At 51.8% G+C, this 17,016-nt stretch overlaps 7 protein-coding genes and 1 non-coding gene across 8 annotated transcripts; 6 read left to right on the plus strand and 2 right to left on the minus strand.

Annotated features, from left to right (window-relative positions):
• Positions 1-812: 812 nt before the first annotated feature.
• Positions 813-1,949, minus strand: COL26b_012606 (uncharacterized protein; the record flags this gene model as incomplete). The annotated part of the gene is made up of 2 exons (XM_053185246.1): positions 813-1,626; positions 1,699-1,949. The coding sequence occupies 2 exons, from the start codon at positions 1,947-1,949 to the stop codon at positions 813-815; spliced, it is 1,065 nt and encodes a 354-aa protein (XP_053030783.1).
• Positions 1,950-2,701: 752 nt separating this feature from the next.
• Positions 2,702-3,480, plus strand: COL26b_012607 (uncharacterized protein; the record flags this gene model as incomplete). Its single annotated transcript, XM_053185247.1, has 2 exons — positions 2,702-2,758; positions 2,929-3,480. The coding sequence occupies 2 exons, from the start codon at positions 2,702-2,704 to the stop codon at positions 3,478-3,480; spliced, it is 609 nt and encodes a 202-aa protein (XP_053030784.1).
• Positions 3,481-7,764: 4,284 nt separating this feature from the next.
• COL26b_012608 lies at positions 7,765-7,866 on the plus strand. The gene has a single exon. It is a non-coding gene; the product is annotated as a tRNA-Trp (tRNA).
• A 717-nt stretch (positions 7,867-8,583) lies between these two features.
• Positions 8,584-9,427, plus strand: COL26b_012609 (uncharacterized protein; the record flags this gene model as incomplete). The annotated part of the gene is made up of 3 exons (XM_053185248.1): positions 8,584-8,631; positions 8,724-9,062; positions 9,152-9,427. The coding sequence occupies 3 exons, from the start codon at positions 8,584-8,586 to the stop codon at positions 9,425-9,427; spliced, it is 663 nt and encodes a 220-aa protein (XP_053030785.1).
• Positions 9,428-9,752: 325 nt separating this feature from the next.
• On the minus strand, positions 9,753-10,325 carry COL26b_012610 (uncharacterized protein; the record flags this gene model as incomplete). Its single annotated transcript, XM_053185249.1, has 1 exon — positions 9,753-10,325. The coding sequence occupies one exon, from the start codon at positions 10,323-10,325 to the stop codon at positions 9,753-9,755; it is 573 nt and encodes a 190-aa protein (XP_053030786.1).
• Positions 10,326-12,016: 1,691 nt separating this feature from the next.
• COL26b_012611 (uncharacterized protein) lies at positions 12,017-12,721 on the plus strand (the record flags this gene model as incomplete). Its single annotated transcript, XM_053185250.1, has 2 exons — positions 12,017-12,505; positions 12,623-12,721. The coding sequence occupies 2 exons, from the start codon at positions 12,017-12,019 to the stop codon at positions 12,719-12,721; spliced, it is 588 nt and encodes a 195-aa protein (XP_053030787.1).
• Positions 12,722-14,070: 1,349 nt separating this feature from the next.
• Positions 14,071-14,819, plus strand: COL26b_012612 (uncharacterized protein; the record flags this gene model as incomplete). The annotated part of the gene is made up of 3 exons (XM_053185251.1): positions 14,071-14,110; positions 14,289-14,736; positions 14,774-14,819. 3 exons carry the CDS (start codon positions 14,071-14,073, stop codon positions 14,817-14,819), a joined length of 534 nt encoding a protein of 177 aa, XP_053030788.1.
• A 1,449-nt stretch (positions 14,820-16,268) lies between these two features.
• COL26b_012613 (uncharacterized protein) lies at positions 16,269-16,661 on the plus strand (the record flags this gene model as incomplete). The annotated part of the gene is made up of 1 exon (XM_053185252.1): positions 16,269-16,661. One exon carries the CDS (start codon positions 16,269-16,271, stop codon positions 16,659-16,661), a length of 393 nt encoding a protein of 130 aa, XP_053030789.1.
• Between the last annotated feature and the right edge of the window lie 355 nt (positions 16,662-17,016).

A 17,016-nucleotide genomic window follows, 5' to 3' on the forward strand; every position in this document is an offset into this window, starting at 1 on the left:
TGTTACGGAAACACACCCCTGCATATAGCTGCTTCACACGAGGTTCTGGACATTATTCAGGTCCTTCTGGATGCTGGTGCTGACATGAACGCGGTCAACAACAACGGAAACCCTGTGTTGCACCATGCTCTATCCGATTCCCTAACTGCAATAAGATTCCTCATTCGGGCGGGAGCGGACACCTCTCTTCGTGGCCAATTCGGCACAACACTTTTGCATCTGCCAAGAAATTCCGAAGGGCTGTTCGACGTTATTATAGAGTGCGGTGGTGATCTGGAGGCGGTAAACGACGACGGAGCAACTCCACTACATGAGACCGCGGCGTACGGCACTGCGCAACACTTGCAAAGGCTTCTTACTGCTGGTGCTAATGTGAGCTCCACGACCAAAAAGGGAGAAACGGCTCTACATCTAACTGCGGGGGACCCAGATGCCCCATATTTGGGCGACGATGGAGAATCAGAGGCAAAAGCGAGATTGCTGGTGGCTGCTGGGGTTGGTTTGAACGCAAGGACAATCTCGGGGGAGACAGCTTTAGATCGTGCATTGACGTGCAATCGCGATGGGGTTGCAGGCTTCATTCGTGAGACGATGTCTCAAGAGCGTGAAGGGAACTGAGTTGCCCCATCGACATTCACACTTAGTCTATGATTCACGAGGTGTAAAATAAGCAAGTCACATTGGAAGCATCAAAAGCTTTGAAGGCATACAATATTCCTTTTCTCATGAACTAAAGTATTCTATAAAACTACAACGCCCAATTACAACGCCCGCTTGGACTCCTTATTCTCCTCGAATACATGCGGAAGATTTCAAGGGGTTGGTGTGTAGGTAGCGTCTGCTGGCAAGCTGGAAGAGGCAATCTCCGGGCCGTCTTCAATCAGATCATCATCGCCGGTATCAGTTGTTGAAGGAGTCGGTGGGTTCGAGGTGGTAGGATCGCTTGCGGGCTCCGTTGGAGTCGAAGGCGTTGAAGGAGTCGCCTCAGGGGGAGACGACGAAGCGGGCTCCTCAGGCTGAGTAGGAGGCGTCGTCGGCGTCGGGGTATCCGCCGCGTTGCAGTTGTCAGCCTCGGGGGCCAAGCCAGTGTAAAAGTTGGCGTTGAAAGCTGCGTTCAGGGAGGCTTGGATGTTGTTGTCGGTAAAAGGGCATCGGGCATGTTCGTACACAATGCCGTTGAACTGCTCTGAGGCCGGCTGAGACAGCTTTTTCCAGCTGATCATTGGGGGGTTGAGGGCGTAATCGGCGCCGTCTTTGGAAGGAAACACGTTCATCTGGCCGTCATATCCGACGATGGGATGGGTGTTGCCGGGACCGGAACCGCTGTCTCCAGAGCTGTAAAGCGTCTGACCACTAACTGACGTGTCGTAGGTTTCCTTGCCGGTAGAGTAGCTGACTCCAACGACGCGGTAGTCGTCCGCCGTTGGGTCACACTTGTCCGAGTGGACCCAGACGACGGTGGTCAGGTAATAGTGCTTGTGGTCTTCGGCGTTCTGGATCTTGGGCAGATACCACGAATACAAGATACCGGTCCGACCGTTGGAAGTTCCAACTCTGGCGTAAAGCTGACCCTTAGTGCCATCGCGGCAATCGCCGCCGCTCTTTCCCGTGGGCTTCAGTCCCTTGCTAGATTGGCAAAGAGGTCAGTCACAGCATCTATTGTTATGTATAAAGAGAAACATCTTTTTGCGCACGTACTTGTGGAAGCCGTCCTTGTCAACAGCGGCATATGGGAAGCAACCACTCCCGTCGTTCAGACCTGGCTTAAACCGCAATTCGATCTCTCCCTCGATGCCGTCTGCAGCTTGTTGTTGAAAGGCAGTAACCTGATCGTGATCCTTCCATTTGCCGCCCACGGCAACATCTTCACCGCGGCCATAGAGAACGCGGCCAGAGGCGAGGGAGGTTAATCCCAACAAAATGAGTGACGAGAATGAGTGATGCAACATTGTTGCCGAAACAGTAAAGAATGACTAGAAGGAAGACAATGAACGACAGAACCGAGGAGCTTGGAATGCAATGAGCGAGAGTCGAAATTTTGGGGCCGTAACGAAAGACTATATACATCAGATTACCAGAAGTTGGACAGGCCAGCCCCTGTGATAGTATCACTTAGACACATTAAATTCATAAACAGCAACATAACGTCATATTATCTGCAGGGCGTTATCCTGCTAATCCCGCCTTTTCCGCAAGGCTGATCCATCATTAGTGCTCTCGACCTTCGTTGACACTATCTTAAGAAACCTGGTGTTTGATCGACAACACGTTAAATTGAGTTGAACACTCTGAGCCCGCTCGGTTCATCCGAATCACAAAGCTAAACTGATTAGATTCTTTATCCCCTAATGCAGCCCCACACTGTACCTAAGGGTTTTGGTGCAGATTGGGATGCGAGTCAGCTGCATAAAGTGGCTTAGTCCCTGATCAGACGGGTGACCTGTGGGTCGGCCAAGGCTGCACAATTAATTGCATGAACTTACATGAGTCGGCGACGCCGTATGCTATACGACTCTCTCGGAATCGCAAAAGACATTGTATAATAAAGGTCAACACGGTCATTGCCGTCACCGGCATCCCATACCTTATTTTCAATCAACTTACTCTCTTTTAGTTTTTGCAATTAGCCTGTGCGCAGTTGCCGTGTTTGTTTGAACACTTTCATTCTTTCCGTTTTTGGACATTGAATCGCTTTTAAAACATGATTTCCCATCGTTTTTCAACACTTTTGTTTCTTCTGGTGTCTTTGGCCACCCTTGTAAGTCCCCGAGACTTCAAGACCTCATAGTTTGAGGTGTTGCTTTTGGTGTGAATGATTCTCTGACATCTGTGGATAGATATCTGCAGTGCCTGTTCGACCTTTTGCTGTAAGTATTTTCAGCATTCGTTGTACTTTGATGTAGATTCGGGCAGCTGACACCACTTTAGGGAAACTCAGCATACGCGGTCGACGCTGAAGAGAACAAAGAAGAGGGGCGATGGGGCTTCAGTGTGTACGCAGATGGTTACACAGCCAAGGACGCAAATGGCAAGGTGTTGCCCGTTGATACCCTCATGGTCAACACGGTGTCCAAGCGCCTGACCGTCATGAAGGCAATGAACGGAGACGACAAGACGGACCCTCGACTGAAAATGCGCCAGGTTCTTAAGGCGTGCTGGGAGATGACTGGTCTCAAGCCTTCCGAGCTGAAGACCGTGATGGGATGGAAAATCAGTAACACCAACATGCAAGAAGCCCTAGCCTCGTGCCGTACCGATTTGAAGCTCAAAACGGCGGATTCGTTCACGATCACCAGCACTGAAACGGAACCTGAGCGCAAGAAATGTTGGGAGACTCTTGGCAAGACCATATTCTCGTCGGCTATTCAAGGTGCCATTAAGGACTTCGATATCAACAAGGAGCTTCTTGAGCTTGAGGTAGACCATGGGGAGGGATGGGATCATCTTTACTACCGGTTCTCGGCACCAGATGAACAGTGAGATCATTGGTAGATTCTTCGCGTAAATCAGCAGCAGTCAAACAGGGACCTTTTGCAGTCATTCATTCCGTGACTTTGACCATGCACAGATTGGAAGTACACAGTGCCCAGCAACTCACCATCACCCTCAGGTTGCTCCATCGGCAGGTTGAGACGCGACGCCTCTAACAGCCTTGTAAGCACAATGCCGCCTCGGGAGACTCCGCTAGGAACTCGAGGTGGCCGTGCAGTAATCCGGGCGTCGGCGTATGCAGTCATCAACGGCAGACTGCAGTCGAGTGGCGATCAAGCACAATGAGGCTGCTTCGGTCCATCCAATCAAAATCTTCAGCCCAAGTAAGTGACTTTTGTTGCATACAACAATGATTAAATATTGAAGTGCATTTGTGCTGCACGGATTGACCCCACGTTTTTGACTCCGTGCTAGTTACTGCCTTCGGACAACAGCCCCCAAATCTGACTACTCTTTATTGCAGGTACAATCCTCGCCGTCAGCGGAGAGAGAATTCGCCCGTCTGATGCTTGCATGTTTGCGCAATGGCATGGGTAGGTCATATTTCAGCTTTGCATATCCTAAACCAAACCGGGAAGTGTGAATGTCCTTGTAGTCTTGGTAACGGAAACTGGCTGCAAGATCACGGACCGTACACATCTACTGAGAGCATGAAGAAACTATAGCTTTATGTGTCTGATACAGCTGAGTATGCGATGACGAGTTGGGAACCGGAGCATGGTAGAGGTCGTCTTTAGCATACACCTGGTTTGGACACGTAGTAGCCAGGAGATCAAGTACTCCGTGTGTAAGCGATAGAACATGACTTTTGCCAATCACAATAGGCATCGGCAATGTCATTGCATGTTTTTATATTTCGTACTCGCACTGTTGTCTTGTCACTGAGGCCAAGTATCCTTCTCCGAATGGCCTGCTGTCATCATCAAGAATGGGTGTGGTGCAGATACCGACATCCCTTTGACTATGATGAGTGGACCCCATAGCAGCAAACCAAGACGTATTGGAACCTCAAGGTGCTTTTCAATGCATCGAGAAGGCACCGAGGTTCGCTAGAAGAAATTCTGGAAGTCCACTCCATCAAGCTGAAAAGCTATCGGGTAGGGTAGGAAGGGAGGAGTAGGGGCGGTCCGACATTAACCATAAATACGAAGCTGGCCGGTTTATCAAGTCTCCCTTAGTTTCGAGAGCTTACCCTACGTCGTAAAATAAGTCCAAACAAACACTCCGCGGACGAAATCTTGCCTACTCTCATCATGTCTCCTCTTATTGCCCCTTCTCACAACACCATAGTCGTTCGCCCGCACATCGCTATCACCCCTGAAGAGCGTGAGGAAGTCTTACGCTCCTTCGAAAACAATGTCTTTGCCTTCCCCGCAGCCCTCCCCACCTGCGATTATCTCTCTGATTCGGCCACGTCGGCCATGACTGATGTTCAGTGGGCAGCGATGCTCCGGGGTGATGACAGTTATGGCCGCAGCTCAGGCTACTATTGCCTCCTTGAGGCTTGCCGCGATGTCTTCGAGCGTGGTGAAGATCGTTGATCTGTCTTCAAGGATGTCCTTGCCGGCACAGCTGACAGCACTTTCTATCGCAAGGTATTCCTCAAGGAGGTCTGTGGCAGATACGTGAATGATGAGATACAACGCTTATACCCGAATCCAGTCTCTCTAGATCGTTTCAACCGCATCAAAGATCCCTTCTTTCCCTCAGGGGCGGAAGCACAAGGAACCTTTGCAGGGTGGCACAGCTTTGTTGCTGAAGAAGGCTCTCGTCCGGGATGGAAGATCTACCTGAACGCCAATGCTCAGGGAGAATCCCGGGCCCCAGCAGTTGTCCGCGAAGCCCTCAACAAACTTTGTATGCCACAAACTTGGGCTCCTCTTGAGAAAGTCTTACTGCCAGGCAACAAGCTCATGTATCTTTCACTGGATCTGTGCCCTGGCTCTCAAGCCCGAGTCAAGATTTATGTGCAGCATCGCGGCGCAACGGCCGCGGATCTATCGCAGGCGGCCTCCATCGTTGCCCCCGACATCGTTGGTGCATCTGATCCCGAAATACTCCAGGTCTGTACCGTTCCGAGTGGTGGCTCTGAAGGGCCATACAAGGGCAAGGGGGCGATGACTTGCTTCAGTTTCACTGCGGACGGTGGGGATTTGAAGTCAGAGGTGGCAGTGTATTTCCCTGTTCATGAGTACGCCTCTGATGATGCTGAGATCCGTAAGCGGATAGAGACCTACTTGGGGACTGCTGATGAAAAGGCTCTGAAGACGTATCAGAGAGTACTTGATGCCGTCGCTCATCGGCCTCTGCAGGATGGCCGGGGAATTCATGCATGGGTTGGGTTGAAGATGACGAGAAGCCGGGGGTCTGTAGTGACCTTCTATCTGGCTTCTGAGATGTTTGGCGTGTTGCCAAAGAGGCTATAAAAGTGCTTTGATGGCGGCATCCTACCGATTATGGGTTGATTTACAAGCCATGAGATGCTACTCAGCAACTTCTGTCACCTTGCGAGCTTGAAAGAGAGAATGGTCAATCATGGATTAGTAATCTTTGTCATAATATCATAGTCATTTTTGTTGAGTTTTGTGTTTCTTATCATCTTCGGTTGTCGGTGTTTTCGGCGTTTGTCCTTCATTGTTCTGTGTGAGACAGTGTCGATCGGGGTTGGGGTGCTTTTTGATATTTCATCGTGCCAAAGTGCCATTGCTGCAGTTCTGCATGTATCTCGCAGCTTCCACAGTCTCGATTTCGAAAGGCGTCAAGGAAGGACCCGCAAATCATGGTAATTGCGGCCTTCTCCAGTTCGCCTAAACGTGAGCATAGAATTTATATCACTTCCGCAAGGACGCCCTCAAATCATTGGTCTCACCTCCTTCTGTCACACCAGACATCAAGCTAGAGTACAACTTGGAATATCCCGTATACCAATTGACATGGCCGACATGCCTGCACATGCCGACTCGGGACATGCGCGCAGTGAGGCGATAGCACCGACTACATACTCGACAGCCCAGCTTTGCCACATGCTTCGACTCCCACGAGAAATACGCGACATGATATATGAGAACGGACTATTGCCACAACATTCCACAATCCTGCTTTCATTCGAACGCCATCAGAAGCATCAACTTGGATCCAGTCTCTTCTGGACATATCGGCAGCTCAGAGCAGACGCCATCGACTTCGTCTGTGATCGAAACTACTTCGTCGTTGCGTTCCACTTGCCACCGAGCCGTTTACTCCAAGCCAGGTTACAGATCGTGGACTCTTGGCAAGCATTTATCTATAAGCCAACATTTCTGGCACTGCTCGAGAATGTTAGGTTTCTTCGGTTGCAAATCCCTCAGATGGTGATTGCGGATGATGGACTCACTCTGGCGCGAGGACTCGTTGATCGCGCGGCCCGCCTGGAACGATTGGTAATTCAAATCTGCGAAACAAAAGACACACGCCTCCACCCCACGCGTATCCTTACAAGGCGCGGCTCAGGTGGTCGGTTTCTCAATCGACTTCTTCGTCTGCCACTGCTCAGAATTCTTCAAGTCTCACAATTAGATCAGACCGACGATTGGATCGCCAATGGTTTTCAGCCTGAGACGAATGGTCGGGTGGAGTTTATTTGCAACGGCCATCACTTCCCGCTCAACACGGCAGATTTCTGGGATTTTTCACTAGTATGGGAGTCCGTGAGACAAAAGGCGAAGTCTCTGGACTGCAAGACTTTACCTCGGTCCTCTGAGGAACACTTTGTTCATTTCAGCGGTGGCGACGTACATCCTGTCCTGTCACGACTCCACAGTTGCACTTTATTGGGATGCAAGGCGCTTGTGATGGAACACATTGAACATCACCTCATGAGTCTTGCATTTGAACATCGCAAGGAGGTGTACAGAAAGTTGCCGGAGATGTGTAGCTTTCGATGTTTGGATCCTAATCGCGACTACGACTGGTTGTGGACGGAGTATAATGGAGCATGACAAGAAGGGTCAGTCTAGCTGAGAGCCTGAGGTTTTGCGGGACCGAGTGTATCGAAGGTGCAGAAAGATGATTTGGCGAGTCAAACGTATGTCACAGCATTGAATCGAAGAGAAATAACATTCTGCATCACCACACTTGGCAACATCTCTTGAGAGTAGCAGCCGAGCACCAACCGTGACAACTAGTTGCTGCCTCTTCACAGCAACTCTTCCCATGTGCCGCAGAGCTGGCCTTCCTATCCTGGAGTTGTCCCCGCCCTCAGCATCCACCGGGATCCACGATATGGATCACATCGGCCCTATGGCGCAACGGTAGCGCGTTCGACTCCAGATTCTGTCCTGCGACCGTTTCTGAGCTGAAATCGAAAGGTTATCCGTTCAAATCGGGTTGGGGTCATCCCTTTTTGTCCCTGGACGCATCGTAGTTCTTTATTTCGCTCCTATGATGCGTGGTTGTGGTGTTGAGCGATGTTCATATGGGCTGGTGGCATACCTGCGCCCCACGTGATTGAAGGGCTGCGAAATAGTTTAGTAAGAAAAACTCAATTGACATACGCTTGTTCGGCAGTTATCTTTGACTTCCTGTGCCAGATGGTGTGTCCCGGTGTGTGGGTTTGTCGGATTTAGCCGCATTGCGAGCCAGGGTTCGCGTGTCAGACCGAGCTCACCGAACACGCACAGCGAGATATCCCGCGGCGCCAATTCCCTGTTGGAGGATAATCAGGATAGGCAACTGCCTATTTCGGAGCCTTAAAACATCATCTCATGAGATCCCTTGTTACATTTTGTGCATATTGTCAGAGTCATGGAGGCACCCGGAAGCCTGGGATGCCCACGCAAAAGAAGCAAGGGATGCCAAGGGCATTGACGGAGTAACCCCGAACACTCGGGAGCATGTGGTCCGAGCTTTCGGGTATCACCCGATGCCTCCGCATTCACAGGCTTTGGGGATGCTTCCGGACAACTCCGGCATCGCCGCTGTGAGACTGCTGCACGACATTCAGTAGCCGTACTGGCCAGTTCATAAGGTCAAAGACAAACTTCTGACCTTATAGCATCTCATACACGTGCTTCATTTGCGTATATTGTCATTTCTACCCAACCCGATCCTGCAATGTCTTCTCGAGCCCTTGAAGCCCTCCGCAAGTTCACGGCATGTGACGTAAGTATCAACGCCGCCGGGCTCAACCCGATCAGCGGTCATCTCTGTAGCCCAGACAGCCTCACTCGCAACATGATTTGTTTCTGACAAAGGTAAAGATCGGAGATGCCCTTGTGAAGCTCAAGTACCCCCAGGGTGGCTTCCTCGATGGAATCCGGATGTTTTCCCCCGGCTCCGGCACGCGCATTTTCGGCCCCGCAGTAACGGTGCAGATGGTCGAGACCAGCGACACCTCGGCCCCGAAGCTGGACAAGCACTTCGTCGACCACAATGAAGAAGGTGGCGTCATGTACATCCAGCAACCCAAGGGCCTCCCGTCCGCGTGCTGGGGCGGTTTGATGTCCACTCGGGCCAAGTTTCTGGGTGCACAGGGCGTGGTCATTGACGGGCGAATGAGGGATGTCGGAGAGCACAATGAGATGGGATTCCCGGTAAGTTTAAGCGAACGCGAAGAGCTTGTTTCTTGTCCGGCTTAATCCAACGATTCCCGTAGTGTAAACTCTACTAACGACATCGGCAGGTGTTTGCCCAGGGTACATCTATTCTGGGCTCGAACACATTCACGCGGGCGTCGAGGGTCAACGTCCCTCTTCAATTCAAGGGTGATCTCTGGATCAATCCTGGCGACATCTTGATTGGGGATGCGGACGGTGTCGTGGTGACGCCGCCTTCATTGGTCGAAAAGGTTGTCGCTCTGTGCCAGGAGCGGGCCGAGGTCGACGAGAAGATGTTTGTTGAGTTGCGAAAGGGTGCTTCGATGGGTGACCTGATCAAGACCGTGCGTAAGGACAAATAATTAGCCGGTCGTAAACAGCCGGAGTATAGTAGGTATGAATTAAGATACGCGATGTTTCATGAGTGAAACCTAAGATGGTAGAATTCTTTTGCTCTCGGTAAAATTGCTGTGTTAGTGACTCGAGTTTAGTCCCGGTAAAGTTGTCGAGTCTGGCGTGGAGTAGTTGTAAGGGGTATTTTCCAGGGGTTCTCACATGTCGCATGTGCCCGTTACGATTTCTGAAGCCTGTAGATAGGGAACTGCGGAGGTAATGCGAGGTGCGAAATACTACAGCACAGAAGTAATCATAATCAATCTAAGTTCTATGCTCTACGGATGCGCTCTATCACTCGAATAATTCACTCGGGTTCCGCATCATCAACAAGTCCCATTCCTCATCCGACAGCCATGACTTGAGACTCCTCAGCCAAGCTGCATCGTCGACTTCCAGGTACGGCGTCTCTTTCATAGCCGCCTCGTGTGTTCTCACCTTCATCCGCGGCGTGTGGGGCCAATCACTGCCCCAAAGAACGCGGTGCTTGTTAGCGTCCACAAATGCGCGTACCAAGAACTTGACGTCGCAGTAGTCCGGCTTTTCCTCGCTGATGCGGTACGGCGCGCTCAGCTTCACCCAGAGGTGGCCGTCTCTGACCAGCCTCATGATCGCGTCGAACCCTGGTTGTGTCGCTGGCCGGTCGCGATACTCCTCTGAAAGCAGACTTGGTGCCTTTAGTAGCGCGAAGTGATCTGTTACCAGCTTGACTCCATATTTTGCAAGATTCTCCCTGACAAATGGTTCCAACTCCTCCCAGAAGTCGGTCCGGGTTGTAGTCATCGTAAGGCTCCAGGGCAACGCAAGCGCAGTGATTCTCCGGAGGTGAGCTCGAAGAGCTACCTTTTGTAGTTCGACATCTTCCATGGCTTTATAACGATACAGATTGACACGGAGCCCCCGGACACCGGCTGCGTGCATTGCTCTCAATTCATCGTCGGTCGTCGTTTCTGGGTCTATGACACCGATCGCACGCGTCTTTTGCGTTCCCAGCCGAGGCACGAAAGCCTTTAAGGAGGTGCAATCATCACCATAGGACAGGCCATGAGTAAGGACAGATCTGGTGATCCCCAGGCTTTTCTTGAACTTGTCAAAGGCAGAGATGGTCGCAGGAGGCGGTGTCAAGTGCCTGTTTGGATTGTAAGGGAAAGACTCGGCTATGTGGAAGGGTATTTGTTAGTCTCAACTTCTCGTGCGTGCACCTTATTGCGGGCTGTTCATCGTGATCTCCAAGTGAATTAAACTTACGTTCGAAGATATGATGGTGAGTGTCCCATCCACCGTGAGGAAACAGATTCCCATCTGTTCCTGCGGTCACTGTAGCTGAAGGGGCCATTGTGGATGTTGTCTGCGCTCTTTGGTGTACTCCGTTCCAAACTCGGCTCAGAACGACGACACCGATAGCCCCCGATCAACCGATGATTCGCTTGTTATACACATTGTTGCTTCGGTTTCCGATTCGGCATCAGAACAACGACCCGAACAACCGGCAGTATCCCGCGGGCAAACAGTTTGGCAACTCGCAAATGCTTCCCTTCAGCTCAGGCGACGGAATCGTCACGCCAGTTTGTTAGTGGAGATGGTGATGATGATGATCCTACGAGGAGTAGTCCGTCGTGTTAGACGGATGGCTCCGATATGTCTTGGGCTACTCCCTGACAGGCGGGTTACTCCAGTGAGGCGGATAGCTCCCAGCTTTGGCACACCTGCGCCACACCAACCTCCGTGGAACGCGTGGATTCCATGCGATGCGCGGATTCCTCCATCCCATGTTCCCGCCCTAGCGCCGCCACGAGAATACCTCGAACCATGGCATCTTGGTCTTTTTTTGACTACGCAGATATCGTCTAGTCGTGTACGTAGTGGATGTAAGTCGCTCCCGTCATGTTCCCGGCAGATTGCGAACACACCGAGTGTCACAAATTTCGAAGGGAGACGGACGGAGCTCCGCGTCTCACGGATTCAAGATGAGTGCCGAAGCTCACGGGTGGCTCCTGTCTGAGGATACCGGGGCTCGTCCATGGGTTTTCGGGGCAGTCCAATAATGTGCACTGCTCAATGGACTATGTAAGACTGCCCAGAGGCGCCCGCCTGCAGGCATCGGTTCACTGGCTGTATGATAGACCTCTTGGCTTGACTGAATAGGTATTGGAAGATATCAACCATGAGTCGCAGTAGCACGTCCCCGACCCCCTTGCAATCAGTGGTTGCTGGTGCAGCTGCTGGGGGAGTAGAGTCTCTAGTCACGGTATGTAAACTCGGTCTCGCTATTCAAGTGATTGCAAACATATTACAAAGTCTCTACTATGCTAACATGAGTCAAGTATCCTACAGAGTACATCAAAACGCGAAAACAACTGCTGAGTTCGTCCGAATCTCCACTACGAATTCTTGTCTCAGCCGTACGGACCTCTGGACCTGGCGTGCTGTACACGGGGGCCAGTGCGTTCTGCGTCTCAAATGCATCCAAGTCAGGCGTACGATTTTTTACATTCGATGCCATCAGGAAAAAGCTCCCGCAAGATGCCCAAACGGGGAAACCAACCAAGGTTGCCAATATGCTTGCCGGTGTCGCGGCTGGCGTGGCCGAGAGCGTGACAGTGGTGACCCCTGGCGAGAACATCAAAACCAAGATTGTAGAAGACAGAGCTGGCGCTAGGCGATTCAAATCGACAAGCCATGCGATCAGAAGTATCGTAGCCATGGAGGGCCTCGGAGGGCTTTTCCGCGGCATTCTGCCGGTGACTCTGAAGCAGGGCTCGAACGCCCTTGTTCGGTTCACCAGCTACAATGCTCTCCTCGATGTGATCAGCCCACCAATGGAGCTCCGCGGCAAGGGATCTCTAGCTCCAGTATTTGCAGGCGCTACAGCGGGTATCATTACGGTCTACGCTACGATGCCTTTTGACGTCGTCAAGACCAAAATGCAAGCTCTTGAAGGCGCCAATGTCCACCGTGGAACGTGGCAATGCGCATCCGCTATTGTTCAAGATTCTGGGTTATCAGGGCTGTGGAAAGGCACGACACCTCGGCTGGCGCGACTAAGTGTAAGTTCATTTTTTGATAAAATTGATGCCGCTTTGGTCCCGTCTTTGCGACCGGCAGAAGAGCACCAAGGCGTCGCTGACAGCCACTTACCACGTGCACTTACTGACGTGCAGTAGATATCTGGTGCATTGAGCTTCACCATCTACGAAAACGTTGTCAGTTTGATGCAACAGGGCAGCAAAGACGAGGGAAGAAGGTTAGAAGCTAAGTTGTGAAGAGCGATAGCTTGCCTACGTCGAAAACCTACTCGTACGCCATCAGGGAACTATCAATGCTCAAACACCAGCCCTAGAAGCAGGGATACGGAGCTCCGCACTCAATCCAAGATGCATCTGATCTCGTTAGTCTCAACGGGAACGTGGGTACATATCGGGTCAAATTGCCTGCCAAACTACAATAAGAATACGATACCGAGGCCGAAGGGAACTGTCAGTAATATGTAATGGATAGTCTGCAGCCGTAAGCTTCATCGTGAGTGGCTTCAGGAGAATAGACTCAGGAAAGTCCCCGGTGTTAAACTATGGAGACCGGATTTGACGCTACCATTGGTGTTTATACGGCAGATCTCCACAAACTGCCGAGGTGGAAAGACTCGTTTGGGGCACCTAGCGTTGCTTTCTCGCGTACTGAGACCGAAATATATTGCGGACAGTGGGCACTGGCCTAACAAAAGGTTTTGGGATCCGTACTGGAAAAAGACCAGACGGTCTCTACTCGCGTATGCTTTAGTGTGTGCATGGCTACATCCCGTGGGGTGCCTAAGAGCAGCGGATTGCCTGCCACGACATCCGTCGTCGCTAGATCTGTACCGATGCTGCTGGCAACCCTGGTACATGCCTCTAGGTAGACAGAATGAGGAGAAGAAGAGCCTTTGCCATCGCTCCAGTTCACCCGAAACCCCTGTCCACTTTAGCCAGGCCCCTAATTATTTCCGTCTTTGCGGAAACAAATTCCCATTTTGCCTGCCCACATTGCTTACTTTTTCACTTTCACCTTACCTTGACCAGTGCGTCCGTCTCGCCCTGCCGCTCACCCGTCGTAGCTGTACCCCACTCACCAGAATCAAGCCACATTCCGTCTAGAACAAGATGTGACAAGCCCCGTTCCCTACCTTGTTCCAGTCCGCCTTTCTGGGTCTCTACCGAACAAGGACTACAGCGGTTGACTTTCGGGGGTGCCACCGGCGCCGATTCATTTTCTCGTTGCTCACCTTGATCTGCTGGCCATGCCCCCAACAACTCTGTACCAATCACACAAACAACAGAGGACAAAAATTAATCGCAACGCTCACCCAACCTCACGGGAGATGTCATCGCGGATGAATCCGCCAAAGAAAGTGCGTCTGGCGTGTCGACGCTGTCGCACGAGACGGATCAAGGTGAGACCTTTTTTCTCCTCTCTCACATCGGCTCAGCTCCCGTCCCCCTGACGTGCCGTTTAGTCTGCTGGGACCGCGTTACTCCGGCCCAATGACTTTTACGTGTCTGGATACTCACTACTTACCAGTGCGACGGAGAAGTCCCTGCCTGCACAAACTGCGCAAAAGCCGGCGAAACTTGCCTCGATGTCGACAGTCAGAACTCGGGTTTGCTGGTCCCTCGCAAGTAAGTCGATACCCGCGTGTTCGCAAAGCTATACGAGCACCATCCCACCGGCTCGGTTTCACGAGCTAGACCCCTTGTTGTTGGCTGCAAGTCAAAAAAGATTATGTTCCGCGCTGACGGCCCGATCCGGACGATAGCTTCGCAAGTGCTGCCCGGGCAAGGATTCAATGGCTCGAAGACATCATCAAATCGCGACTCCCCGATGTTGACCTCTCTACCGGCCCGCAGATCGATGCGTTCCCGGACCCGAAGGGCTCGGCGGCCGTCGGCGGTGGTGGGGACCTTGAAGACGACAACGTCTCAACGCCGTCGCCTAGGTCCGGCCGGGCGGGCAGTCAGCCAACGGGCCGGACCGCAAGTCTGGGGTCCCAACGGCAGTCTCTCAAGCGTCCCGCGGAGGCCGCGGGCTCCTACGATCACGACGAGCAGTTCCCGGACCGCGCGCACTCAGTTGCCATGAACCTGGGAATGTTGTCCCTCAACTCCGACTCAAGCCAAAAACACTATCTGGGCTCAAGCTCCGGTGTCTTGTTCACGAACCTCATTGGGGCGTCTCCTTCGAGCGCTGGCTCAACTCCGGCGGCGTTATTGGAAGATGTGCAAGCTCAAGGGCCTTCATCGGAATGGTACGACACGTCAGTACCGACTGATATCTCGAAACAGTATAATCGCTCTTTACATATTTTCTTACGCCAGGTTCGTCTCATAACTTTTGCGGGACTTTACACAGCGGGATTTGGGTACTGATTTGAAACAAACAGGAATTACCAAGGAAAGAAGATGCGATCAAGCTTGTACACACCTATGTCCGTTGGATGCATCCCGATTATCCAGTCCTAGAACCGACTTCTCTTTTGAGCGCGCTCGATGCCCTGTACTCGACGTTTAGCTGTTCACTAGACGATGACCCCTTCCCACATGGCTGGCCTTCTACGATGCAAGCGTTCCGGTGGAATGGCAGACAGAGACTACCCGGCGACCAAGGCGTTCATTCCGTTCCTATGCCAGTTGTGGCTTTTATACTCTTCATGGTCTTCAACATTGCGGCCATTGTCAAGGTTAGGGGACGAGTATACGAATTCCCACCAGAAAGATTCTACCGAGCAGCTCTCCATTTCTCCAAGGATTGCTTTTCCCAAATCTCTCTATCTTCAATCCAGGCGTTGGTTGTTCTCATCGTACACAGCATGCTCACACCAGCGGAGGTAAATCTATGGACTCTAATCCATATTGCTCTTGCTCATTGTGTAGAGCTGGGCATACATAGAGAGCCGTTAAACACAATCGAGCCTGCAGACTTTGAGAATCAACAGATCAGACGTCTGACATTCTTTACGATATATTCTCTCGATAGGTAAGTTCCCTGGGAGAATCTTTGCAGCCCTGCCATCCGTTACTAACCACCCTCAGATCTGTATCTTCCATACAAGGGCGACCACTCGGCTTTCGCGACGAAACATTCGATATTAAGTTGCCCGAGTCTCCTCCCGCGCACCCTGGGTCGGCGAGCGGCACGATCCCATTGTCTTTCTCTGCAGCCGTTTTGCGGTTTGCAAGATATCAATTTGAGCTAGACCGCATGGTCTCCGACGTCAAACTGCAATTATACCATCTTCCATGCGATTCTGCATGGTTTCCTCTGCCGCAAAATCCGCCAGCTCAACAAGCAAGAATAAAAGAAGAGCTCGTGAACTGGTGGGATCGGGTTTCTAGCGAGACGTTCGACTTTCCGGGAATCGACAACAGACAACGGCGGATGTGGCAGATCAAATTGAAGGTCAAGTACCACACAACTATGGTTATGCTATTCCAACCGTCGCAAGCGATCCGCAATCCCTCTCCAAAGTCACTGCAGGTCTGCTTCAACAACGCCGCATCAATACTGCACAATTATCAGGCTCTGCACGACATGCAAGGTTTACATCATGGATGGCGCACAGTACAGAACATTTTTGCAGCTGGAGCAACCCTCATATACTCGTTCTGGACGTGTTCTACAGTTCGTCAAAACGCTTCAACGGCGGACTTGTCGAAGAGCCTTCGCACATGCTGGAGCCTGCTTACTGTCGGCGGCGAGTGGTGGCCATCTGTAAAAAAGGGACAACGAAGTTTCGGCGCAATTGTTGACCTCACTATCCGAAAGCTCTACACCGGAAATATGCCCTCAAAGAACCCTCGGTTGTACATGCCACTTGGTGCAGACCGGCTCGAGGATGGCCAAAACGCCCTGGACCACGCTGACGGAGGGCATTCCGTCTATGACGCAACGGCCCAGCAGGCAGATCTCGCCCACATCCCGCTCAACGGAACCGACGCTGCTTGGCACCAGATGCCGGGCTCGTCCGCTGTGGCCATGGCGCACTCTCAAGACGCAGTGCACTGGCAAGGCGTCTACCCCGAACCACCCTTCCATGGAGGATCCAACGATTACGTTCCGGAAATCGAGACTTTCCTGGCCGACTTCGACAAGTCGGAATTCAGCTGGAGCTTTCCATTAGCCGGCATCGGCGACCCGTATGAGATGGGCAACTTTCCCAACCCAAGCTACTGATTATGCCGTTCTCCGTCAGCATTTTGCCGAAGTGTTCCAGCCATTCAGGAGAATCCTATTTTAGTGGAATCAGCAGTCTCAGTTGCTGTGGCTCTAGAGCGTGGAAGCGGACTACTCCGGCTAGACTATTGTTTTTGGTGGTGGACGGAGTAGCCCGCTAGCAGATCCCTGCACAACACCTGGACTACTCCGTCTCTTGCCCAAAATGGCCTTGAGGACGGAACTGTCCAGCATCTGGCAACCGAGGAATCGTAGCTCTTCGAGAATTGGCGTCGCGAAACATGAAGATTTGAACATCTTTGCGCACCAGATCACAAGTGAAAAAGATGGCTGTATTCCCCCGCTCTTGGCGGGT

Source organism: Colletotrichum chrysophilum, assembly GCF_026319265.1.
Source record: "Colletotrichum chrysophilum strain AFK26 chromosome Unknown scaffold_183, whole genome shotgun sequence".
Taxonomy (NCBI): Eukaryota; Fungi; Ascomycota; class Sordariomycetes; order Glomerellales; family Glomerellaceae; genus Colletotrichum; species Colletotrichum chrysophilum.